This window comes from Terrapene carolina, unplaced genomic scaffold (assembly GCF_002925995.2).
Source record: "Terrapene carolina triunguis isolate 2854851 unplaced genomic scaffold, T_m_triunguis-2.0 Scaffold68, whole genome shotgun sequence".
NCBI lineage: Eukaryota > Metazoa > Chordata > Testudines > Emydidae > Terrapene > Terrapene triunguis.
Window position 1 is genome coordinate 33,350,073 of NW_020664419.1, and position 27,567 is coordinate 33,377,639.

At 42.9% G+C, this 27,567-nt stretch overlaps 1 protein-coding gene across 1 annotated transcript in view; it reads right to left on the bottom strand.

Annotated features, from left to right (window-relative positions):
• MAPK12 (mitogen-activated protein kinase 12) overlaps window positions 1-9,468 on the bottom strand; it is a 72,028-nt gene extending 62,560 nt beyond the window's left edge. The window contains exons 1-2 of the mRNA XM_024201341.2: window positions 9,128-9,468; window positions 7,451-7,580 (exon numbers count right to left, since the gene is read on the bottom strand). Of these exons, the coding sequence (XP_024057109.1) occupies window positions 7,451-7,580; window positions 9,128-9,243 (246 nt within the window). The 5' untranslated portion in view covers window positions 9,244-9,468. The remainder of the gene's footprint in view (window positions 1-7,450; window positions 7,581-9,127) is intronic.
• Between the last annotated feature and the right edge of the window lie 18,099 nt (window positions 9,469-27,567).

Genomic DNA, 27,567 nt, shown 5'->3' on the forward strand with positions numbered 1-27,567 from the left:
AAAAGTAAAATATTTCTTATATTATAAAACATACATTGCTTTTTTGGACCTGGGAATATACTAGAGAATGATCAGTAAATCAAACAATGAATAGGAGAACAGTATAGCGTTTCTTCTAAATAAATATTGAATCTGAATCTCCAAATGCAGTGTTCCAAGGAAGAGAAAACATCTGTAGCACATGAACCAATTCAAAACTTTTAAATATTATAGGTCACTTATCAAGAGGTTCACACCAAAAATATGTTCTGAATTTATATTTGGAAGGGTTGGGTCAAGGATGTCCTCTAGATTTTATCAATAGGATATTTTAAAAACATTTCACTCTATTGCTGAGAAATTAAAATAAATTATTTTGACAATAGACACTGTTTTTGAGCATCATAAAATCCCCCCTCAATATTCTGTACTCCCACTGGTGGCTTTGCAACAGCCATTAACTAACAAATATCCCCAGAAGGACACCAAGATGGATATAATATTTGTCGCTATACAAATTGTTATTAAATGAAAACAGGCATGTTAATGCCAGCTCCATTCAGTGTGCAAAACAAAAATCATTTGTCAAATGGAAGTAACAAAGGCCCTGATCTTGCAAGTACTTGCACATATTTAACTTTATGCTCCATTGATCTCAGTGCGATGATTCATGGGTGGAGAGGTAAGCTGTAGCAGTGCCTGCTCCCGGCCCCTTCACAAACTCAGTCAGAGACTGCTCCAAAGTAAATGCACCAGTGCTCTTTTATTGTTCGTGCCTGTCCCCATCCCTTCTATTTACATATCTTACAGACCAACACCCTAGGAGACCGCTAGCTTCTCCTGCCAGCAGGGATCTAGAGCTCCTTGCTCCTCCCTTTCCTGTCTCCTCCCCTCTGCTTCCTCCCAGCCAGCTTTATATAGCAGGCTGGCCACTCAGCCCGCAGGTGCATCCCCTCAGGTGATTAGGGCATGGCCTCCCCAGCCAGTCCTAACTAATCCCCCTTTTAAGCAGAGCTGGGCTTACAGGGGCCTGGGTTGGATCTCCTAGCCAGCACCCTGTTACATAAGCAAACACATGTGTTTGCAGGATCAGGTCCGAAGTTGGTACATTAAAATATTTGTATCCTTCTGGGTATTACAAACAACTTTTTCTTTTCCGTTCAGATTTAAACCTATAATGTAGAGAGTTTTAAAGGTCACAATTATAGATTTAAAGTCAAGTTCAAAAGAAAATAAACTGCTAAAAAATCCTCCCATTGGTAAACAGCCTGTTTTTCTGTATGGGCTGATGCCTTGACCTCCACAATATCCTCCATCAGCTTATACCCAGAACTTTTCAAATTAAAGGTAAACTCGAAAGATTAAAAAAAGATGGACACCACTGCTACTAGCTTAAGTGGTTTGTTTTGTAATTCGGATACAAATGGAACAGAATCTCCCAAGTTCTCACTTCTCTGCTCCACAAACACAACAACCCTCACACACAAAACCTCTGTGGTCTCACATCACTTCTCCACATGAATTCAGCGGCAGAGGGCAGAAGTGAAGTCTCTCATTACCAAGACTTTGTTGCCTTCAAAAAATCTTCTATAGCAGTGGTTCTCAAACTTTTTTTTCCGCAGACCACTTGAAAATTGCTGAGAGTCTCGGTGGACCACTTAATGATCTTTTCAAATGTTGTTTGTACCGTTAGCTAACTATTGTAAAGCGCTTTGGATAAAAGTGCTATATAAAAAAACCCTTAATAATAAATAACGATTTTTGTTCTACAAATAAAAGCACATAACTCATATTTAAATATCAGTAGTCTTACCTTTCTAATGCAATGGATGTGCCCTCTCTCCCCTGCCGCAGCAGCCCTCAAGCTGGGGCTGGGAAGGAGGGCTGTCTCCCCAGCAGCCGCAGCCCTGGAGCTGAGGAAATTCGCCTCTCTGTGGCCACTGCAGCTCTGCACATCCCAAATTCCTCCCCACCCACTCTTCTCACCCCACTGCCCCCTCCTACCAACCCCCACTTCCCCCCCTCACCTTACATGTGCATATTCTCCAGGATCCAGGCACCTAATTTGTGGAGCCATGCCTGCACGGCTCCACTAATTAGGAGGGTGGCTCTTCATTTTTTTGTGTGCGGCCGCCCAGGCGTGCACCCTAGAGGGAACTATCCGTGGACCACCTGAATGGAGCTCGCAGACCACAGTTTGAGAACCTCTGTTCTATAGTACATTTAATAGTGTACTGTTATTTCAAAGCCACCAACATGCACAAAGATCTAGAGTACATAAAAGAAGATGGTATCCCGGCATCCAGAGATTTATGATGTGGGGCTGTGTCTTGAAAATGCTTAAACATCTACTGATATGAGCAGCTCCACCTGTGATGACATTCCAGTTAAATTCAGTAAGACAACTCACATATTTAGAGGATTGTTCCCTAGGTGACTGATCCTACAACTCTTACTCATGTGAGCAGTCCCACTGAAGTCAATAGGAATGCTCCAATAAGGATTACTCATGTGAGTAAGGCATTCTAGAATATTGATAGTAGTTGCTTCCAAATGTGCTGATGCACTGTTGTGACATAGTAGTGGATAGAGTAAGCATACCACGATGAAAGTTCAAAGAATTATTGCAAGGATTTTTGACATAATACATCATACCCTAAGACATATTCTTCTATCATTAAAAAGCAACAGAGGGTCCCTGTGGCACCTTTAAGACTAACAGAAGTATTGGGAGCATAAGCTTTCGTGGGTAAGAACCTCACTTCTTCAGATGCAAGTGAAGAAGTGAGGTTCTTACCCACGAAAGCTTATGCTCCCAATACTTCTGTTAGTCTTAAAGGTGCCACAGGGACCCTCTGTTGCTTTTTACAGATTCAGACTAACACGGCTACCCCTCTGATACTCTATCATTCTGAATATACCATCAAGTGAAATGATTACAGCTGAATACAGCCATATATATTCAACATAACGTAAGATCTTTCATTTTACTAGCTACTTGACAAATTCCATCACAATGGCTTCACAAATGAAAAAAATCATTGCAATACTTCTATAGCATATTGTCAATAATAGACAAATACTTTTCATAAGAATTCCATATTAAATGCTTAACTACTGCAAAAGACACTTTCTAAGAAAAAACATTATACATAGTAGAAAATTGGATATAATTTTAACTCTGATGGCATTCCAGAATCTATAAATCATTTACATCTTGAGGGTGAAAAAAGCAAATTGAAGAAGACTGCGTACTAGCAGATTAATCCAATATTGCAGCAGTGTCCCGAGCATAAAATGCAGCAGCAGCACTGTTAACATTGGCATGCAGTGCTGATAGATTGCCTATTATATACTGCCTACTCTAGATGTCATTGGCTAGGTGCTATTAAAACCTAAGATAGATAAGACAAATATTAGTAATATTCACCTCTGTCCTGTTCCAACATCATCTTATTTTGGAAACCAGCACTGCAACTCTATTCATGTTTTATAACAATTGTATTTATAGTACAAATTGGAAAGGACTACCCACTATATCTTTCCCATTAATGTCTTTTGGAACTTGTTCTTAAATAACTGCAGCTAAGGTACTTTGAGCCCCCTTACTTTATAGCCTGTTCCACTGACTAACTGCTGTTACCAGGAGAAGTTCATTCAAATGCAGGAAGGCCTCTCAAAATACTCATTGTCACTTCAGCTCTGTGGCAGGGTTGTCCAAAGAAGAGGGAATTGTTGGGGCACAATGGCGGTGGGTCCAGTGCATGTTTCTGCAGAGGAACCATTGGGGTGGCTTGGAGTAGGGGGCCTCTGGATCCATACATGTCTATATTCAGTGGCTGGGAAACCTCAGAGGGACTGTGTTGCAGGTCCAGCTATCCCTGGCTGGGAAGAGTGGTTGATTTCTAGCCCCCTCAATCCCCACTAATTCCCAGCACAGATACCACTTACTCAGGCTTTGTTCTAGGAGGCTTGGGATAAACTCTTCCTTAATATCTAGCCTAAACTTTTCCTCCCATAGCTCCAAGTCATCGCTCCTTGATTTCCCTTCTGAGACCTTAAATTACTTGTTTCCTTCATATATGGTGATTCTTAAGCCTTTTATGGATTGAGATCACATCCCCAGAGTCTGCTCTCTTCTAGAGTCTTTAATTATGAAGTAAGCACATGGAAGAGTTCAAGATTACTATCCCCAAGGGCATATACAACACAAAGACAGCAGCTGAAAAACGCTAGCCAAGTGAAGGACAGATTACTTTGAGAAATTGGGGGGAAAAATCATCCAGCTCTGATGGACACTTGGTAACTGCAGGAGTCCATCATCTCGTAAGTGTTCAGTCAGAGTGCTTTGTGAATGTTCCAAATGTAGTAAAAAGGCCTACGTGATGTACAAACATTAACTGAACAGCACTTTGAACATATAAAATGCTAGCTGCTAATGGCAGAACACAATTACTTTAGGGGTGCAGTGAGTGAAATGAATTGACCATAAATTATAAAAGGAGGCTTAAGGGTAAAATGCCTGAGGGACAGACGCTAGTGGGTTTGTAAGTCTAAAGTACAGTCTGCTTCATCTAGACAGGGAACCAAGGTGTTTCACAGATTAGTTTTAAAACTGAACTCAGACAGTGTTGGTGCTGTGTTCTAAGTGTCAATGCCATCATTTTAAATGACAAGGATTGGCTATTCCAAGCCATTAGCCTCCCTTGCCCCCAACTCTCCCTCCTGCACAAGCTCTTGCTCTTTTCAAGCAACCTGCTCCTCTCAGATTAAAAGCATGGTCTGATCTCCCACATCCTCAAATGTTTTGCCAGTTGACCCACCCTCCCTCTCTTTCTAATGTCTCCATCTCCTCCCTTCCTTCCCTCTAAACCCATGGAACATGCCATTTGTAGCCATTACGCTGATCCTCCATCTTGGGCCCCTTCCAGTCTGGCTTCAACCCCTTCACTCTATCAACCTTTCTCTCACCCAAGTCTCTATAACTTCTTCCTAGCTACATTTAAGGCCCTGGCCTCCACCTGTTCTCCTTGACCTTTCTGCCACTTTAGGTACTGTTGATCATGCTCTCCTTGAAACCTTTGCCACTGTCCTTTCCTGGTTCTCCTATTATTTCTCCAATGACTCTTTCAACATCTCTTTTGTGGTTCCTCCCCTCCCAGCAGGAGCCCCACAGGGCTCTGTCCTTGACTGTATACACCCTCTCTTTAGGGGATATCTTCAATTAACATCTGTATCTCAATGACTCACAAATGAACCTCTCCACTACTGACCTGTCTTCCCTTCCTACATCTAATCCTACAACTTAGCCTTTCTCTCTGTGAGAACTTTTTCTGGTATTCCAGCCATCAACTTGAATTTAACATAGTTAAAACTGAATCTGAGATTTCATCTGAACCCCTTTCCACTGCTCACTATTCTCTCCCATTGTTGACAATATTACTATCCTTCCTGTCCATCTGACATGTACTCTGGGAGTCATCTTTGACTCCTCCCTCACCTCCCATCTTGATTACTGCAGCCTCATCCTCTTCCACTTCCCTGACACATACCTTCCTCAATCCACAGCAAACACAGCTATTACAATCACCTTCCTCTTCCACTACACTGACCGTATCACCTCCTACCTTCTCATTTTCTTTGAATCACCCTCTGGTTTATCTCTTCCACTGACTATATCCAATTCAAGCTTTTCCTTTTAGGTAAAATTTTCAAGAAGCACCTAAATGAAATTTTCAAAAGTGACTTAGGGCTTGTTTACACTTGAAACACTATAGGGGTGCCAGTGCGCATGGCAGCTGCACCACTGTAGCACTTCAGTGTAGACACACACTATAGCAACGGGAAGGGTTCTCCCATTAGTCCAGATAATCCACCTCCCCAAGAGGCAGTAGCTAGGTCGACGTAATGCTGTCTACACAGGCGCCAACTTTCCTTGGCGCCGGTGGGTGCTTGCATCCCCAGCCCCGCCCTGACTCCGTGCCCTCCCTGTCCCTATTGGATCCATCCCCAAATCCCCACCTCTGCTCCTTCCCCAAGCGCGCCATGTTCCTCCTCCTCCACCCTCCCTCCCAGCGCTTGCCGCATGAAACAGTTATTTTGCGGCGCAAGCGCTGGGAGGGAGGGGGGAGAAGCAGGACTTGGCGGCGCACTCAGGGGCAGAGGCAGAGGCGAGCTGGGGCCCAGGGGGCAGGTCGGGGAGCTGCTGGTGGGTGCAGAGCACCCACCAATTTTTCCTCGTGAGTGCTCCAGCCCTGGAGCACCCACGGAGTTGTCACCTATGGCTGTCTATACTGGGGGTTAGTCAGCTTAACTACATCACTCAGGCGTTAGATTTTTCACACTCCTGAGCGACGTAGCTAGGTCAAATTAACTTTTGAGTGTAGACCTGACCTCAGGCATTTAGGAGCCTAAATCTCATTGAAAATCAGTAGGACTAAGGCTCTTAAGTTTCTTAGGCATTTTTGAAAATGTTACCCTAAAAGCTTGTCTACACTTACATTTTATAGCGCTCTAACTTGCTGGCTCAGGGGTGTGAAAAATCACGCCTCTGAGCGCAGCAAGTTTGAGCGCTTTAAAGCGCTAGTGTGGACAGGCTCCGAGCGCTGGGAACCGTGCTCCCAGCGCTCGGAGCTGTTCTCCTCGTGGAGGTGGACTACCATGAGCGCTGGGAGAGCTCACACGCGACTACACTCACGCTTCAAAGCGCTGCCGTGGCAGCACTTTGAAGTTTCTAGTGTAGACGTAACCTTAATCTTCATGGCTCTTCACAATTCTACCTCTCCCTAGTTACTCAACTCTTATCACTTTCCCCCATCCCGTATGTCCACCAATAATGCCAGCCTTGACTGCTGCTCCTCACAAAACCATTTTACTCTCTTCCAAATCACCCCGAGTTAATCCTCAAAGCTACTCACATATCCCTCCACTCCAACAAGCCTTCCATCGCTGGAGACAGGCATATTCACAGCATAAGATACAATGTATATATGGGTATATTTATTGATTTGTTTATATTACAGTAGTGCCCCAAATGTGCTAGGCTTTGCATAGACACAGAAAAATCCTATCCCTCCTAGCTTACAATCTTCAGGATAGCCACAAACAACGGAGTGGCCACAAAGGAGGGAAAGACAAGTGTTACAAATGTATGATCATGCAGACAGTTGAAGTTATAGTCACTTTTTGATGGCTCCTCTCTGATGGCACATACACACACCCCCATCATCAGATTTTGTATGCTGACCCACTGATGGCTTTGCTCTTTATCAGAACTTTTGGTAATATATGGCTAAAAATCTCTGTTACAGCTAAATTACTGATGATATTGTGCAAGAGTATATCTACCTTGGCAAATTATGGGCATAGTGGAGGCAGGGGGGCAGTGGATCAGGCTGTGTGCACGGTGGCGTGTACGCATTTTGTTGTGCAAGCTGCAGACTTGAGGGGATATGCTAATGACTAAACTCACATTTTCATGCTTCATGTGTTTCAGGAGGCGCAGTTCCCGGTAGGCTCGTTTGGCAAAGAGTTCGGACTGAAATGGGCGGTACAGTTTCTTGATAGCCACTTTGGTGCCATTTCTTCCATCGATAGCTGAGCTTTAAGAGAACAAGAATAGAGTTTGTGAGTGAGGATTGGAGTGATGCTGCAAGTCCTGCCACCCAAGATGCACTGAACAATAGGTTAGAGGACTCCTGGTGTGTGGCTGTGCTCTGCCATGTGACAGAGACAAAGTCACATAACCTCTGGGCTGGTCTACATGGGGGGGGGGTGTCCCAATGTAAGATACGCAACTTCAGTTATGGGAATAGCGTAGCTGAAGTCGACGTATCTTATTTCGACTTACCTCAGGTCCTCACGGCGCGGGATCGACGGACGCAGCTCCCCCGTCGACTCCGCTACCGCCGCTCACCCTGGTGGAGTTCCCAAGTCGATGGGAGCACGTTTGGGGATCGATATATTGATCCCCAATAGATCGATTACTACCCGCCGATTCGGCGGGTAGTTTGGACGTACCCTTTCTGTGCCTTTGTTTATCCTACTGTAAAGTGGGGATAATAACTCCCTAAGTACTACCTCACCAGGGTATTGAGAATCTAGCATGCTCCCAGACCCTTTGATGAAAAGAAGCTAGTATTAGAAAACTGTAAATGGGAACATTTAGGCAGGAAAAAGAGAGATGTCTTAATTCCACTATATTTTATCGGACTAAAAAAGGATTTTTGGTAAAGGTAGAAAGAGGGGAAATTAAAAATTGGCTAAAAAATAGACCATTTCCCTTAGCCAAGTCAGATGAGCCACAGCAGAGGTCTATAAAGTAATGGATGGCACTGAGGTCAATCAGCTCTCATACTGTAATAAACAGTGGAACATTTTTATGAAGTAGAAATGCAAAAGGATAATAGGGAAATGCAGTTTTACAGGACCCTGTAACTGTGGAACTCACTGCCCCAGGACACCACAGAGGGCAAGACTTTAGAGTGGTTGGGAAAGCACTTGGGCATTTCTATGAATGGGAACATGCAAAGTTACCTAGACAGGAGAAGAAAAACAGAAGGGACAGAAACCCTCGCTGGCACTTGAAGAAGAGATTCCCCCTAGGGGCAGATTATTGTAGAACTGTCCGCTCTGGGCTTTTCTTGCAACTTCGTAGCAGCAAGCCCCCCCGGCTAGCTGGGCAAATGGGCGTGGAGTCCCGGGCAGAGCAGGAAACGGGGCGGGACGCACCTGGGCTGGGAAGAGCCAACACCTTCCCCCCACACAGGAGCGGGCTGGGCCGGGCCGGGCCGGGGCGATGCCACAAACTGCTGCCCGTCCGAATTAGCTGCAATTACACCGGCACCGAGGGGAGCGCGGGCCGGGCCGGGGCAGCCAAAACAAAAAGTTGGAAGGAATTAAAGCGAAAGTGGCCGCGGAACCGGCGGGTGTCCCCGCGAGGCAGGGAGCCGAGCCGCCTCCCCAGGGACCTGCCTGCAGCGCCAGGGCGAGCAAAGTCCCTGGCTGTGAAGGGAGCCGCCAGCCCGGCTCCCGCGGCCGGGGTGCGCAGGCAGTGGGCAGCCCTCGTCCAGTCTGGGCGCCCCGCCCGGCCAGGGGGTGTCCTGGGGAGGGGAGACCCACCCACCCCCTTCCCCCCTGCTGCACTCACCAGACAGCGCCGTAGGCTCCGGAGCCCACCGGCTGCAGGTCCCGGTAGCGCTCCCGCACCTCCCATAAGGTTTTCGTGATTTCCTGCCGGTAAAAGCCTTTCTTGGCGGAGGACATGGTGACTCAGCCCCCTGTCGGCGCCTTCCAACAAAGAGCCCTGAGGAGCAGAGAGAGGGGAGCTGCGGCGGCTGGGCTGCTGCGAGGGGCTGGGCTTGGAAGCGCTCCCGGTGTGTGTGTGTGTCCCTCTCTTAGCGGAGATTGAATGTGGCTCCTGCTTTCTCTCTCCCCCCGCAGCATGCCCTCTCAGAGGAGAGGAGGTCCTGCTGGAGCCACTGTGAATGAACCCCCTTCCCTTCCCCCCCTGCATCTGGGGGCTGCCTGCTTTGTGACAGATAAATAACTCTCCTGTGTGTGGCTGCTGCCTGGTGGCAAGGCTGGGCCCAGGGGCTAGGGAGGAGCTGCTCGGCTTTCTCAAACCAACTAGAAACTGGCCTTTTTGTTTGAGATCACGTGGTGAGATATCCCTACACACACACACACACACCCCTCCCCTTCCAAAAAGCCACTTCTAGCCTGTTTCTGTGAAATCTGCTGTATTTGAAGGCAACCTTCTAGATATGTGAGATTCCCTCCCTGAAAAGTTCTTATAAAAAAAAAAGTGTGTGTGTGTGGGGAGGGGATATCTGAATCACACACTCTTGTTTAAATAGATTGTGCTTGGACATGCAAGCAACAAGACAAGGAAGAAGGCAAGGTTTGCACTCTGCATTACAGAGAAGATCCCTACCAAGAGGGGTTTAGGCACCAGCCAGTGCTGCAAACTGGGACCTACCGGCTAATCCATTTAGTTTCCTGTATGGAGCCCATGGGTTTGTCCCAGTGAGCAGTTTGATCCTAGATAAACATTGCACAGACATAAGTAGAAGAGAGTAACCAAAAGCAAGGTGGATTTCCAGAAAATTTGGTATATATTTTAGTTCTATAACTTTTGTAACTTCCGTAACTTGGCTGATGACAATTGCTAACAAAAAGAGACTGGAAGCTGCCCACCACCATCTTCTGCCAGTTCTTCCTTGACTTTTCTCACTTTCTCTTTCCTCCCGCAGGTAACCAATTCAAATTTATTCAATGCTTTCTTAGCATGTCTCCCATCTTCCATACGGTGTCATGTCTCAACCACTAGTGTCTTCTTTCTTTGCTGATATTTTCTAGCATGTCTTGCTCTGTCAGCTCCCTTACTCGCTCGTTTGTTATTTTGTCTTCCCATGAAATGTGTAGTGGCTTCCTTCGCCATCTATGGGGGGCAGCTTCCAGTCTCTTTGTTAGGCAATTGTCATTGGCCAAGTCTCTGTTCCATACAGTACCATGCTTAGTATAATTGTATGGTATAATCTGACCCTTAGTTTGGTGTAGAGATCTGTCAGGCCAGATGTTGTTCATCCTTCCAAAAGTGGTGTTTGCTTTTCCTAATCTCATATGAATATCTTTATCACAACCACCTTCTTTTCCAGCAGTGTACATCTTTGTATCTGTTGTACAGTTTCCTACCTTCATCATCTTGGTTTTGTATGCATTTACTTTCAATCCAATTTTTGCTGCTTCTTGTTCTACCTCTGATGCAAGAGTAATCCTTCAGTTCCACGTCATATTTAGTAAAGCAATGTTGTTGGCAAAGTCAAGGTCATGTAACTCGTCCCTGCTAACCCATTTTATACTGTCCATGATGCCTTTTGTTGCTCACTTCATCACCCAGTTTATTGCTAATGCAAAAAAGTTTGGTGATAACACGCACCCTTGTCTGACTCCACTCACAATATTGAACCACTCACTTAGGCCTGTATCTCATCTTAATTTATATCTCCTTCCATCATATTATGTTGATAAGCTTGTCTGGTATCCCATAACTTCTAGCAATATTTCACAGAGTCTCTCTGTGGACACTGCTTTCTTTAAAGTAGATAAAATTAATTAAGAGGGGGTGTTGCTGCCAATCAGTAGCTTTTTCGATGATCTGTCAAAGAGTGAATATCTGTTCACAGCATGACCTACCTGGAGGGAACCCAGACTTTTCTTGTAATCTTTCATCTACTGCCACCTTCATTCTATTCAGCATAAAGGTAGCCAATTCTTTGCCTTGGATTGATAACCGTACAATACCTCTCCAGCTTGCACACTGAGTAAGATCAGTCTTTTTTTGGCAATGCCATGATGGCACCATCTTTCCAGTCTTGTGGCACTTGTTACTTCACCCATATTTCGTTAGAGTTTTGTTAGCTGCTCAATCAGAATTTTGCCTCCAGCCTTTATTACCTCTACTTGAATTCTGTCAACCCCAGGATCTTTCCCCAGTTTAAGACCTTTGATGGTTGCATTAATTTAATTGGATGTTATTGGTCCCTCTTCTATTTCTAACTTAGCGTTGGCATTTCTCTCCAAGCTGTGTGTGATCATCAGCTTTGGACAGTCTAGTATAGAATGGAAATGTTCTTTCCATTGGCTGGCTTGTTCTTCATGCATTTTCAACACATGTCCATGAGAGTCCCCGCTGGGCACTACCTGTGACAGTCTGGTTCTTCCTTAAATGTCTTCCGGTATTCTATGGAGCTGCTTGAAATCTCCCATCTGTGCTGTTTCTTCTGCCTCTGCAGCCTTCTCCTGAACCCAGGCATTTCTATCTTGCCTGCATCTCTTCTTTATTTCTCTGTTCTTTTCTCTGTATCTCGTAAGCTCCTCTAAGAGTTCTGCCTGTGTCTTGCACTGTTCCATTTTTGCCTTCAGAGCTTTCAGCTCATCAGTCACTGACCATATTCCAGATGTAATCCATGCATCGTTCTTTGACCCTCCCTGATGGCCTACTACTTCCTCTGCTGTCTCAAGTACCATCTTCTCCCAGTTTGACCATCTGTCTTCCAGGCTTTCATCAGCCTGGTACCAGGGGTGCTGGAACAATTTGTATAGTGGGGGAGCTTAGAGCCATTGAACCAAACTGTAAATTTTGTATATGATGGAAACCACTGCACCCCCAGAACCCCTAGTTCCAGTACCAATGCCTGGTACTTTAAAACATTGGAATGGTTGCTAAATGCAATCGAATCTGATCTGCATTTCTTTGTCCTTGAACTTCTCTGTTGTTATAACATTCTTTTGACCAGCTTCATGATCTTTTTGAGTTTAAGATGTAACATGGCCACTAAAAGCTAATAATCTGAGCTAATATCTGGACTTCTGCTGACTCTGACATGCCTCAAAGAAGATGCTCATCTCTTAGATATACACACATGGTCTGTCTGGTTGACAGTGAGACCTGTCCTACTTAGTGCAGATGGTGCTCAAAATCCATTGTCCTCAAGTTTTGGTTTGACTGAATTGTTTCTGTTGCAATAAGGTTTTACCTGCGTGGGTCGCAAACCCTGTAAGTGCAAAGCTAAGGGAAAATTCCCAAGTCTGATCATTTTCACTAGGAAGTCCATTGCTGTGATGCTTCTGCAGCACCATAGGGTCTCTGCTGTGGCAGCTGAGCCTGGAACCGGAGAGTGGTGAGCAAAAACTGGCTGGAGAAAATTGGAGGCTTATTGGGGAATGGGTCTGTAATATGGGGTAATATCACTTCAGGTGAGAGGCTTGGTAGGTCTGTACTACGGTACACCTTGACACAGTGGTGTAAGTTAAGGACAAATGAAGAACCTTAACTATGAATGTCTACATCTCAGCCTTTTCTTTAACGTATGCACAAAGGGCTTACACTGCACCATCTCCGATCCAGCTTTATTTTATATAATATGTGTTATCTAACCTGTAACTGGGTTTGACTCTTTGAAGTGTTTTGGGATAAAAAGTAAAAATAGCAATAGAGCAGGGAAGAAATTAAAAGTTATAGGCAAGGGAGAAAAGGTTTATTTTCAATTTTGGTTTAAAATGAGACACCAACCTTAATTCTGCACCTAGTTATCTCAGTGTAAATCATGAATCCACTGCAGTTATTGGCATTATGTTGGAGTAAGAGGATGTAAATTGAAAGAGAATTGTCTCTGTGGAGTCAATGAAACAGAGACCCACATGATAGCAGTATTAGGTGGCAGAAACTGCAAAGGCACTTGCGCCAGCAGTGGCAAGACTGTGTGGACGGATAAGAAGCCTTACCTGGGGCAGCAGGCACCACTGCTGTGTGAGGATAATTCTTCAGTGCCATATGGAGGGGTTGTTATGCCACTTCCTCTTCCTGCTGCTGGGTTGCACTAGCTGCTTTTGTGCTATGTCAGTGCTTGGTTGTTTTTTGGCCTTCTATTTGCCCTTGACCCCTGGTGTAAGTTAGAGCAGTGAGTGCAAAAGTGAGCTGTAAGTCCCTTTGCATATCTACACCACTGGATTGTGCTCGCTGCTGTTCAGCCTTATCCCAGGAGCACACTCCAAATTACAACATTTTAAAATAATAATAAAAAAGCCCCAAACTACACTTGACTTATACAGTCTTTCAGTGCAAGCAGCCTGGTGCACATTTGCAGGAAAATGTGCCTACATCAGCTTAGAACAATTTCAGTGCAAGTATATGAAGTTTAAGCCCCTTGACAGTACTTCTTTAGTACAGCCGTGACGCCGAAACTTTGTCGCACCCCTCTCTTACCAGTAATGGAATCTGTCTGCGCCCCACCCCCTTCATCATTGTACAGTTGGCTCAGCAGAGGAGCTTGAGCTGAAGGCAGAGCTGGGCTGGGGGCGGAGCAGAGTGGAGCTGCAGCTGCAGGCGGAGGTTGGCTGGGGCGGAGCGAAACTGCGGCTGGGGAAGGAGGTGTGTTGGGGATGGCATGGAGCTGCGACTGGGGCTGGAGCTGGGCTGGGCGGAGGGGGGCTGGCCTTAGCCCTGCCATGTGCCCCTGAATGTTCCTCCTCACCCCTCCTAGGGGGGCATGCCCCACAGTTTGGGGACCACTGCGGTAAGGTATGCGTAGAGCAAACACCTACTTTTAAAAATGTTCTACCTTTTCTCTGTGTGAATATAATTAAAATTCTTTTCCTTTGGGGAGCTGGTAAACCCTTTGTTTTGTCTGACTTCACCCCAAAGCAATGTTGCTGAAGTTAGATAATTCAGGCTTGCTGTCACTGGAGTTCTATTTGTGGCATAGCTCAAAATGGGCTCCAAACTCCACCTGTGGACAAGTTGATTGTTCCGTTCGCCTTTTTGGTAGTTGCCATGGGTCCATTCCTCTTCATGTGTAAATAGCATGTTTGGAAAAACAGCCCCACCTCTCTTCATCTGATGATTTAGATGTCAGACGCAGGAGAAAAACAGGCTTTCCAAATTGTTTGTGGAGACACATTGTAAATTCATTCGCAGCCACACCAGAACAACTCTGACATCCTTTCACTACATAGATATTTTTCCATGGCCATTCTCTACTGATAGCTGACCTGCTTGACTCACTGTTTCAATGAACATGGAAACTATAGACTTTCTGACATTTGGCAGCAGTGGTGCAAGTAGAAATCATTTCTTGCTGGTACTGCACTCATGGGAGGGACACAAGGGGGGGGGCATGTGACCTCCCCATATGACACTCCATGTGACTCCTCCCTGCCCCACCCCTAGCCCAGAGCCCCCATGCTCTCCCCGTCTCCTCTGACACCCCCGTTTGTATATACAAACATCAACATGCTTAACTACTCACAAATATGTAGTCTATTTATATGGAATATGAGAGTTGGGTGAGGACCATTTCAGCATATGTATGACTTATTAAAAGACAAATTTTAAGTAGAACTGTATCCTAAACTGCTTTATGGTATTGTACCCAAACATTGCATTTCAATGGGGGATTCAACTTCCTTTATAGGAACAGACTCATGAAACTCTTACCAGTTCACAAAAGTGGTCCATAGTCATATAGGATAATACACATATGTGGGATAATACACATGATTAGAATGTTGGTGTGGATGGGTACAGCTTGCTCAGGAAGGATAGACAGGGGAAAAAGGGAGGAGGTGTTGCCTTATGTATTAAAAATGTACACACTTGGACTGAGGTAGAGATGGACATAGGAGATGGAAGTGTTGAGAGTCTCTGAGTTAGGCTAAAAGGGGTAAAAAACAAGGGTGATGTCATGCTAGGAGTCCACTACAGACCACCTAACCAGGTGCAAGAGGTGGATGAGGCTTTTTTTAAACAACTAACAAAATCATCCAAAGCCCAAGATTTGGTGGTGATGGGGGACTTCAACTATCCAAATATATGTTGGGAAAATAACACAGCGGGGCACAGACTATCCAACAAGTTCTTGGACTGCATTGCAGACAACTTTTTATTTCAGAAGGTTGAAAAAGCTACTAGGGGGGAAGCTGTTCTAGACTTGATTTTAACAAATAGGGAGGAACTCGTTGAGAATTTGAAAGTAGAAGGCAGCTTGGGTGAAAGTGATCATGAAATCATAGAGTTTGCAATTCAAAGGAAGGGTAGAAGGGAGAACAGCAAAATAGAGACTGGATTTCAGGAAGGCGGATTTTGGTAAGCTCAGAGAGCTGATAGGTAAGGTCCCATGGGAATCAAAACTGAGGGGAAAAACAACTGAGGAGAGTTGGCAGTTTTTCAAAGGGACACTATTAAGGGCCCAAAAGCAAGCTATTCCGCTGGTTAGGAAAGATAGAAAATGTGGCAAAAGACCACCTTGGCTTAACCACGAGATCTTGCATGATCTAAAAAATAAAAAGGAGTCATATAAAAAAATGGAAACTAGACAGATTACAAAGGATGAATATAGGCAAACAACACAGGAATGCAGGGGCAAGATTAGAAAGGCAAAGGCACAAAATGAGCTCAAACTAGCTACGGGAATAAAGGGAAACAAGAAGACTTTTTATCAATACATTAGAAGCAAGAGGAAGACCAAAGATAGGGTAGGCCCACTGCTCAGTGAAGAGGGAGAAACAGTAACAGGAAACTTGGAAATGGCAGAGATGCTTAATGACTTCTTTGTGTCGGTCTTCACCGAGAAGTCTGAAGGAATGCCTAACATAGTGAATGCTAATGGGAAGGGGGTAGGTTTAGCAGATAAAATAAAAAAAGAACAAGTTAAAAATCACTTAGAAAAGTTAGATGCCTGCAAGTCACCAGGGCCTGATGATATGCATCCTAGAATACTCAAGGAGCTAATAGAGGAGGTATCTGAGCCTCTAGTTATTATCTTTGGAAAATCGTGGGAGACGGGAGAGATTCCAGAAGACTGGAAAAGGGCAAATATAGTGCCCATCTCTAAAAAGGGAAATAAAAACAACCCAGGAAACTACAGACCAGTTAGTTTAACTTCTGTGCCAGGGAAGATAATGGAGCAAGTAATTAAGGAAATCATCTGCAAACACTTGGAAGGTGGTAAGGTGATAGGGAATAGCCAGCATGGATTTGTAAAGAACAAATCGTGTCAAACCAATCTGATAGCTTTCTTTGATAGGATAACGAGTCTTGTGGATAAGGGAGAAGCTGTGGATGTGGTATACCTAGACTTTAGTAAGGCATTTGATACGGTCTCGCATGATATTCTTATCGATAAACTAGGCAAATACAATTTAGATGGGGCTACTATAAGGTGGGTGCATAAGTGGCTGGATAACCGTACTCAGAGAGTTGTTATTAATGGTTCCCAATCCTGCTGGAAAGGCATAACAAGTGGGGTTCCGCAGGGGTCTGTTTTGGGACCGTCTCTGTTCAATATCTTACATTAACGACTTAGATATTGGCATAGAAAGTACGCTTATTAAGTTTGCGGATGATACCAAACTGGCAGGAATTGCAACTGCTTTGGAGGACAGGGTCATAATTCAAAATGATCTGGACAAATTGGAGAAATGGTCTGAGTTAAACAGGATGAAGTTTAACAAAGACAAATGCAAAGTGCTCCACTTAGGAAGAAAAAATCAGTTTCACACATACAGAATGGGAAGAGACTGTCTAGGAAGGAGTACGGCAGAAAGGGATCTAGGGGTTATAGTGGACCTCAAGCTAAATATGAGTCAACAGTGTGATGCTGTTGCAAAAAAAGCAAACATGATTCTGGGATGTATTAACAGGTGTGTTGTGAGCAAGACACGAGAAGTCACTCTTCCGCTCTACTCTGCTCTGGTTAGGCCTCAGCTGGAGTATTGTGTCCAGTTCTGGGCACCGCATTTCAAGAAAGATGTGGAGAAATTGGAGAGGGTCCAGAGAAGAGCAACAAGAATGATTAAAGGTCTTGAGAAATGACCTATGAAGGAAGGCTGAAAGAATTGGGTTTGTTTAGTTTGGAAAAGAGAAGACTGAGAGGGGACATGATAGCAGTTTTCAGGTATCTAAAAGGGTGTCATAAGGAGGAGGGAGAAAACTTGTTCACCTTAGCCTCTAAGGATAGAACAAGAAGCAATGAGCTTAAACTGCAGCAAGGGAGGTTTAGGTTGGACATTAGGAAAAGTTCCTAACTGTCAGGGTGGCTAAACACTGGAATAAATTGCCTAGGGAGATTGTGGAATCTCCATCTCTGGAGATATTTAAGAGTAGGTTAGATAAATGTCTATCAGGGATGGTCTAGACAGTATTTGGTCCTGCCATGCGGGCAGGGGACTGGACTCGATGACCTCTCAAGGTCCCTTCCAGTCCTAGAATCTATGAATCTATGAATAGTCATGCAAATAGTCCCATTGTCTTTAATGGGATTGATCAAATGATTAAGGGTTTACAGGATTAGGTTCCAACTTTGTAAATTGTTCTGGATGAAACTGCCAATGCCTGAGCTGTCAGATCAGAAGGAGCTTCATTCGAATAAAGGTGGGCAGATATGTGATAAGTCTTAGTGCCATTGCTAAGATGAGGAACATATTTTTCAGCAAAGTTCTTGGCAGATTCCTGAGGCAGATGGTTTAAAGCCATCAGTGTCCGGCATCATAATCTTCACTTATAGTTCTCTCACACACAAAGCTGGAAAATGAGGCATTTGTTTTCTTTGTTTTGCTGCTCCAGTTCCAGTTAACAAAATGCATGTTAGACTAGTTTGGCTGCAAAGAAGAATTCTGTCTACACTGGGGACAACGCCTGATTCCTGTAAGGCTACAGAACTGGGCTGACATCAGAAGACAAACATCCTCTGGTCAGTGCAAGCAGAGGTATTTCTCTAATGATTTGGACTTGATGTGATGCAGTATGGATGTCATGGATAATTCAGGCCAATGGGAGAAACAATAAAAAACACTGTTTAATCACCTTCTGTCGTCCCCCCACCCCACCCCTCTTGAGAACTCCTGACCAAGGTAACAGCACAGTACATATGCTAACAAACTTAAACAAAGGCTTTGTTTAAGTTTGTTAGCATCTGTATTGTGCTGTTAAAACCATTTAAAGAATGAATGCCCTCCCTAGCCCCATTCTGCTCCTTTAAGGAGCAGAGCGTAGCCTCACCCCAAGTCTTTCCGGTACCCCGTACCCACTAAAAATCTCTTGCTGGTACGGTGTACTGGAGTGTACCACCCTACTTGCACTCCTGTTTGGCAGATACTGTAGTACAATCTGTGTGTGTATAGTGTTAGATTAACAATATAGAATTTTTTTTTAAAAAGCCAGGACTCCAGTAGGATTGCTTTACTAAAATTAATATACTAACAGAAGATGGTAACTTTTAGGGGATGAGCTGGCTACAATGAAACCTGGTGTGGTTAGAGGTAGGCTGGGACTGTCATTGGGTGGCTGAAGTAAGTTTGCTTCCTATTCAATTTTCGGTCAATCTATTATATACATCAAGCATACCTAGAACAAATATATGCTTGTGTCTGATTTTATAGTGAGCGTGAGCCCCTCCACAATACATCCCAGCCCTGATTGCCCTTTTTCCCATTCCAGGCTCTAGCAAAATAATGCCATCAGAAACTTTTTTTTGGGGGGGGGGTCATTCAGGGGAGAGAGAGATGTGGTTGATTTGACAGTGTGGGATGAACTGAACCAGCAGCAGGACAAAACTTTCACTTGCCAGCAGCTCAGAGGATTATAGAGCAAAGGCTGACTCTTTCTAGTAGAGACCTTCCCAAACACCTAAGGCTAATTCTTGCTCTTTTCCCCTTTTGTCTAAGTTACTATTACAAATAATGATAATATGCCCAATATTGTTGCATCTGGGTGCAATGACAGGACAGATCAAATGCAAAACAGGCTTTTCCCAATAAGAAGGGGGACACGGACATACAGAACAAGCTGATCACAAGAGCAAATAGCCTTCCCTGAAAGGACTAGGAATTACTACCGTGAGACTTGGTGAGGGAGAGTATTTGCTGTAATATCTGAGAAAGGAATGAGCAGAGACACTAACATACATTAGGTCTACCTCTGCCAGGTCCTACAGTCAAGTCTCAGCACTTGCGATCAACGGCATGCAGCTGCTGGCACATCGAATAGTATCAACATGGATGTCTGACATTGTCTTCTGGCTAAAGGGTATCTATCACTGAGACTATTGCTACTGATATATCCTAGCCCAGTCCTAAGCTAGATTGATTGAGGCTAAAAATAAATAAATAAATAAATAAATAAGAGTGATCTTAGCTGTGGCTGGCATTGGCACATTATTTAATCATTTGCATTACAGTCGTTGTAGCTGTCAGGTCCCCATGACCCTACGTGTTGTATTAACGTGAAGCAAAAAAACAGCCCCTACTCCTAAAATTTATAATCTTGGGGCATATCTACGCTCTAACTGGAGGTGTGATTGCAGCATGTGTAGACATACCCAAGCTAGCTTTAATTTAGCTAGTGTGACAACCATAGCAGCAAAGCCATGGTAACATGGGTGTCAGCACAGATTGTAAAAGTTTGCCCAGAGCCCTGGGTACTTATTCAGCAGGTGGCGTGCACTGAAGCCTATGCTGCTGTGGTTTCATTGCTGCTGTTGCGCTAGCTAGGCTCTGTCTACACATGAGGCAGTCACACCACTGCCTGCAGTGTAGACATACCCGTGATTGTATAATGACAAGCCACAATAAGTAGATAAAACAAACATCTATGCCGAAGGCAGAGAAGGATGTAACCATGAAATAAGGTTTGCATGGTAAGTACGAGTCACACGTGCTGTTTGAAAGGCTCTAAATACAGTCCAAAAACAAGGCTGTCAATAGTAAGATGGGGGCATTTCCAATTCTAAAAAGTAATATATTAACTATGTGAACATCACCACCTTCTCAATGCCCTTCTCCAGAAAGGGAAGGTTTGCAAATGGGCAATAGGTGGCAAAGTGGTTATTGTCAAAAAATGTATTTATTTTTAAAAGGGCCAGACCACAGCCTGCTGGAAGGTTGCCAGCAGTGCTGAGGCACGAGAGAAGATTGGGACGTGGGATAGGTACAGGAGCTCTTATACGCCACCCCCTACCCCAGGTGCTGATAATTTGGTTTGCACCCTATTGCACCCATAGGGACAAGCTGTGCCAGAGGAAGGCTCATCCCTGGCCCTACAGGATTGCAGCGGGGAGATTAACTCAGCTCTCCCTGTGGGGTTCTGCTGGGGAAGATAGCTATAAATTCTGGTAAGGACTCAGTAGTAGCCCCACCAGCACAGGCTGCCTCAGAGAGGTGCTGAATCAGTACATTTCCCAGCCACACCCACTCCTGGGACATCCTTACCCACTTTGTGTGCTAACCTGTCAACTCTGGACCCTGGGGGAGGAGAGCGTGTGTGAGTGAAAGAGAGAGGATATGGGGTGTTTGCAGGTATTTTACTGTACTGCACCCTCAATCGAGGCAACCGGCAGCATGAGTTCTGCCAGTGGAAATGAGGTGATTCAAACTCAATAGGAAAAGCAAACCCCTCCCAGCCCAGCTGCTTAAATGATAGATTATGTATATTTCCAGTCAGAACAAATTAAAGGTGCACATGATTTTGTCTACTTAGTTACATGCTTTTAATGAGATTTATTAACATTGCCTTTGCAGGCTGTAGTTCTATTGCCCATATTCTTATGTTTTGCGATAAAAACAGTTCAATAAATATAAAATAAGGCTCTGTCTTGCTGCATCATTAAAGGGTATTTCCTAGGTGTAAATTGATTTGTTTCTTAAAACAGCTTCCTCTCCCCCTTTAATTAGGCACGTTCATAATACTCCTTCTAGTCTATTTTTTTTTAAAAAAGGCATAGTTTTTTTTAATCAGTAGACCTTAGTTTGTCTGAAGGAAATAGAATTATTTCATTCACTATTTCTCCTTATTTAAAAAACTAAACAAAAATCATTTTTTCTGCTGAAAAATCCATTTTATGCTGTTCTCTTCACTGTTGTCTTCATACCCTTCCATGCCTGAACTGCTGCCCAGTGTTTTGTTTTTGCTATTATTGTGACTTCTTGGTTAGGTCCTTGCATTCAGATTTGTTAAGTAAAGCGCTGAGTACAGTTTTTGTCATTAAATAAATAACAATTTAAACACTAAGTGAAATGGAATAAACACCAGCCAGCTGAATTCTTTTTATGAATTTGCATTTTACAAATCAATCGGTTTGGATGTTACAGTGAGAGCTTATGGCTGACCTACAGCTGTTTATCTACTGTTTTGTTGGAGGGAAGAGCAGAGGAAATAAAGCCAGTAGGGTGGGGTGGTATGTTAACTGTCATGACTGATAAACACACTTGTCTATAAACTCTCTCACATATCCACTATCCTCTCTTCTTTCAAATCCTGCCTTAGGACCCTCATGCACAGCAATGCCTAAATGAAACTGCCAACTGATAAATGGATGGGTAGAAGCCTGAGGTGTTATTTACGTAAATTATTTGGCATTATGGAGTTATGCACATCACTGGCTTAAGCAACCAACCATGCTTATTAGTGTGCCACTCATCCTGTCTTCCCTGGTACCCTTATGTTATTATTTCACTCATTTATCATGTTTGTTTTAACTAGACTGGAAGCTGGACCAGGCAGGAGCCTGTCATATTATCTGTGTACAGCGCCTAGCACAATGGCGGCTCAATCCTGACTGGATTACTGTAAAATAAATGGTAATACTAGCTCAGTACTAATCTACTGCATGCCACTAGAAAGCACGGTAAAGAATGAGGTACTGCTGATCACAGGCTGCCAAATACACCACATTATGTGGCAGTTTTCAAATAGTCTCTAGAGACTAGGTAGAGACCACTACACTCATTTTACTTTTGCTTTAGTTCAGATCTGTAATTAAAAGGGCTAGGAATTCTAACTGACTAAAGCCCCAATCCTGCCAACAAGTTATTGTGACAATAATTGAAGCTAGTGGGTCTACATGAATGTAAAATTAAGCATGTGCATGTTTGCGGGATTGAGGCCTAATTTAACAGTTTTGCTTGTTATAGAGACTTACAGTACAACAGATTGGTTAGATATTCAGACACCTCCCAGTGCATCCACTCTCTTCAGTGGAAACAGTATAAACAGTTTTATGAATGTCACTTGGATATTTTACATTACAGGAGAAAACAAGGTCACTGGCAGCTGCACTCCTGCAGTTCTCCATCCTTCTTGATGCTAGTCACATAAAAATCCTTACGTTTTCATCTTCACTACTTACCCGGAACCCATTTAGTAATGCACATTGCACACTGAGTTGAAAACCAACATTACAGCCTCATAAATGAATTACACTGGTTTGACCACTCTGTTAGGAAGTGCTGCTTTTTCAAGAGAAAGAGTCAGGTTTAATGAGTTGCAATGTGCTTATGGTGCTAGCTGCTTGGTTCACAAGGAGCACCTTGCAGCAACAAACACTGCTGTTGCTCCTACCCCTGCTGAAAGAAATAGAGGTGCTGTAATTAGCACTTAGATTCCTAATAAGATTGACACTGTGATGATGGCTAGGTTGAAAGATTTGCTGCTACTAAAAAAAAGATAGAATTTATCCAGGGAACAGCCATCAGGTTTTGCGCTACAAGCCTAGATATAAAAAAACTTTTCCAGAATGGAATGAAATAAAAAATACAAACAAAAACCAAGCATACAGTAGAACCTCAGAGTTATGAACACCTTGGAAATGGAGGTTGTTCGTAACTCTGAAACGTTGATAACTCTGAACAATGCTTTAGGGTTGTTCTTTCAAAAATTTACAACTGAACGTTGACTTAATACAGCTTTGAAACTTGACTATGCAGAAGAAAAATACTGCTTTTAACCATCTTAATTTAAATGAAACAAGCACAGAAACAGTTTCCTTACCTTGTCAAATGTGGTTGTTTTTTTTTAAACTTTCCCTTCATTTTTTTAGTAGTTTATGTTTAACACAGTACTGTACAATATTTTCTTTTTTTTGTCTCTGTTGCCTGATTGCATACTTCCTATTCCAAATGAGATGTGTGGTTGACCGGTCAGTCCATAACTGTGGTGTTCATAACTCTGAGGTTCTACTGTATTTGTATCACCAGCAAATTTTTCAGAGATTCATGAGTGGAGCCTGTGATTACTAATATTGCAAAAGATATTAAGATAATCTTTGACTGATACTAAACATGCCACAAGTTAAGGTACTTTCTTCATAGTCATCTTTGGCAGCTTCTGAGAATTAGAGGAGTGTGTGTGTTCTTTTGATCTAGAAATATATCGGAAGGAAGTGGTTTTTACACTGAATGCTCTTCAACAACTTCAAGGAGAGGGTGGAAACTGATCACTGAACTCAACGAATTGAAGATAACTTTTTTCAAAAGTGTGAATAAGCCTGATCCTGAGAGTGCTGAGCCCCCACATCATCTCCTTAATCCCATGGAGTAGTTTTTAAAAAAATGGAGAGGCCACTTACATTATGGGGGACTCTATACTGGGAAGCACTGACTTTGAAAAAGATTTGGAGGTTGTGGTGGATAATCAGCTGCCATTACGACACTGTGGCCACAAGGGCTAATGTGATCCTTGGATGCATAAATAGGAATCTTGAATAGGGGTAGAGAGGTTACTTTACCACATATTTTACCACTGGTACAACCACTGCTAGAATATCTTGTCCAGTTCTGGTGCCCACAATTCAAAAAGGATGTTGATAAATTGGAGAGGACTCAGAAAAGCTACGAGAATGATTAAAGGATTAGCAAACATACCTTAGAGTGATAGAGTCAAAGAGCTCAATCTATTTAGTTTAACAAAGAGAAGGTTAAGAGGTGACTTGATTACAGTCTATAAGTATGTACACAGGGAAAAAACATTTGATAATGGGCTCTTCAATCTAGCAGAGAATGGTATAACACCATCCAATGGCTGGCAGTTAAAACTAGACAAATTCAGACTGGAAATAAGACGTAAACTTTTAACAGCGAGAGTCATTAACCAGTGGAACAACTTACCAAAGGTCATGTTGGATTCTCCATCACTGACCATTTTAAAATCAAGATTGGATGTTTGTCTAACAGATATGCTTTAGGAATTATTTGGGGTAAGTTCTATGGCCTGTGCTATACAGGAGATCAGACAAGAGGGTCACAATGGTCCCTTCTGGCCTTGGAATCTATGAATCCATAAGAAGATTTTAAAAACTATTTTATCAAGTAATTGGACCTCTGACCCACAGGTACATAATGCACTTTTCATATTTTACAGTTTTATGGAATGTAGTTTCCCCACTTTGATTTCTGTTCTGCTATAAATTCTAAAATGCATCAGCAGCCAAGTACATTTCTTCTGATATTTAACCTTTTTCTACATTCTCCTGTGAGGAGAGCACTCTGAGGATTATGGTACAAAATACAATACAACAGGGGTAGGCAACCTATGGCACGCGTGCCAAAGGCGGCACGCAAGCTGATTTTCAGTGGCACTCACACTGCCTGGGTCCTGGCCACCAGTCCGGGGAGCTCTGCATTTTAATTTAATTTTAAATGAAGCTTCTTAAAGCTTAAAGCTTCTTAAACATTTTAAAAACCTTATTTACTTCACATACAACAATAGTTTAGTTATATTATAGACTTATAGAAAGAGACCTTCTAAAAACATTAAAATGTATTACTGGCATGCGAAACCTTAAATTAGAGTGAATAAATGAAGACTCGGCACACCACTTCTGAAAGGTTGCTGATCCCTGCAATACAATGATATGCTTTTCCTCATCAGTCCCCACAACTTTACTTCCTACTAGTATGCCTGTAATTTAGCGATTTCTCTAGTTAATGTGTACTTTTGCTTTGGGTATGGTACATGAATTTCAGATTTATTTACAACTCTTGGAGCTTGGGGGTTTATGCTCTACTATGGTCCTTCTAGGGCCAGTCAGGTGGATAGCTCCAAAGTATCAAAATATTAGAAGAAATGTATACTGGGCTGCTAATGCATATGGCACAATAGTCAAGTGCTATGTACAAGACTTTCAAGAAAAGCTTTATTAATTGGCATTGCATTTAAAAGGGATTAGAGTTAGAAATTTGATAATGGAGGGCTCTTCAGTCTAGCAGGCATAGGTATAGCAAGATCCATTCACTGAAAATTGAAGATATTCAAATTCATATTGGAAATAGGGTGCGAATTTTTAACAGTGAAGGTAATTAACCATTGGAATAATTTACCAAGGATTGTGGTGGATTCTCCATCACTGGAAATTTTAAAATCAAGATTGGATGATTTTCTAAAAAACAAAAACAATCTCTAGTTCAACCAGAGATACTGGACTTGAAGCAAGAATTCCTAGGGAAGTCCTATGGCCTGTGTTAAACAGCAGGTCAAATTATATTATTACGATTGTTTTTTCTGGCCTTAAAATCTAGGAATATGAAATTCTTTATAAAAATACACACACTATGTACAAAGAACATATTAAAATTTGGTTGCAATAACCTGACTAAGCAAAATGTCAGGATCTTAAAGAACATACATACTCTAACAGACTCCACTACTGCAAATTCTATTAACGTAACTTGAGCCAATCAAGCAATTTCCTCATAAAATAAAGTTTTTAAGTGAAAGTCCCAAACCAAACCAAATAAAATCTTCACCAGTTTACATGTGTTTTGTTTTTTTTGTTAAATACAATCTGCCTTGTAGGTCTATTAGGCATGAAGAGACTTGCTCCTAAAATGCTTACCTACATTAAAACAGTCTATTTTGGCAGGGCTGACAAATGATTTCTTCACCTGCATTCAAATGATAAGCATTGCTAGCAATACATTTTCCACATATTCAGTTCAAGGGGGTAACTCCCTTTCAATTACACTGTCCTGCCAGTGTAAGTTGATAAACTTATCACATTACCATAGCATAGGAGAATCTCTGACCTAAAACTGGAAAATATTTTGATTATTGGGATTTAAGTGAATCCATAAAAAAGGCCCTTAGGCATTCAGGTGAGATAATGACATTTTATGGCTTGTGATTATATGTCAGTAGAAATAACTGAGCTCATATTAGCCTATACTTAGGGTATGCATACACAACAGCTTGGAGACGTAATTCCTAGAGTGGCTAGACAGACATGCGCTAGCTCTGCTTGAGCTAGCATGCTAATGTCACAGATCTACAGGATTGGTGCTATGCCCCCAACTTTGGAACAGTCTCTAGAAGGAATCCCTTCAGTGTGCCAGATCCTCTAGGGGGCCTCACTCTTCCTCCAGGGTAAGCCACGTGGCTTCATCGCCTCCTTAGACTGGACCTCTGGGCCTTCAGCACTCCCACTTCACACCGTGAGCTCTGTTTACCGAGTACTGCTGAAAAAGATCTGGGGTTATAATGGATCACAAAGTGAATGAATGAACAATGTGACACAGTTGCAAAAAAGGCTAATATCATCCTGGGGTACATAAACAGGAGTGTCATAGGTCAGATCCAGGAGGTAACTGCCCTGCTTTACTTAGCACAGGTGAGGCCTCAGCTGGAGTACTGTGTCCAATTCTGGGCATCACACTTTCGGAAAGATGTGGACAAACTAGAGAAAGTTCAGAGAAGCAACAAAAATGATAAAAGGTTTTGAAAACCTGACCTATGAGGAAAGATTAAAAACACTGGGATTGAGAACTTGAGAAAAGAAGCCTGAGAGGCGACCAGATAATCTTCTAATACATTAAAAGCTGTTACAAAGAAGAATGTGATCAATTGTTCTCTGTATCCACTGAAGGTAGGACAAGAAGTAACGTGTTTAATCTGCAGCAAGGGAGATTTAAGTTAGATATTAGGGAAAACTTTCTAATGACAAGGTTAGTTAAATTCTAGAATAGGCATTCAAAGGGGGTTGTGGAATCCCTATTAGTGGAAGTTACTTGGTCCTGCCTCAATAAGACGGGCTGGACTTGATGACTTCTCAAGGTTCTTTCCAACCTTACATTTCTATGATTCTGTGATGTGTGTGTGTTAATGTAGCTTTAAACCCATCCTATGGAAGACTGACAACTTTTTTGAGTGCAAAACGGAGTTAATCAATCCATCTCTCTTGGAGTGGATAGTTATATGGATATCAAGAAGATCCAGAGTTTTCATAATTAATAAAAATTTTTGAAAGAGATATTAAACCTTGT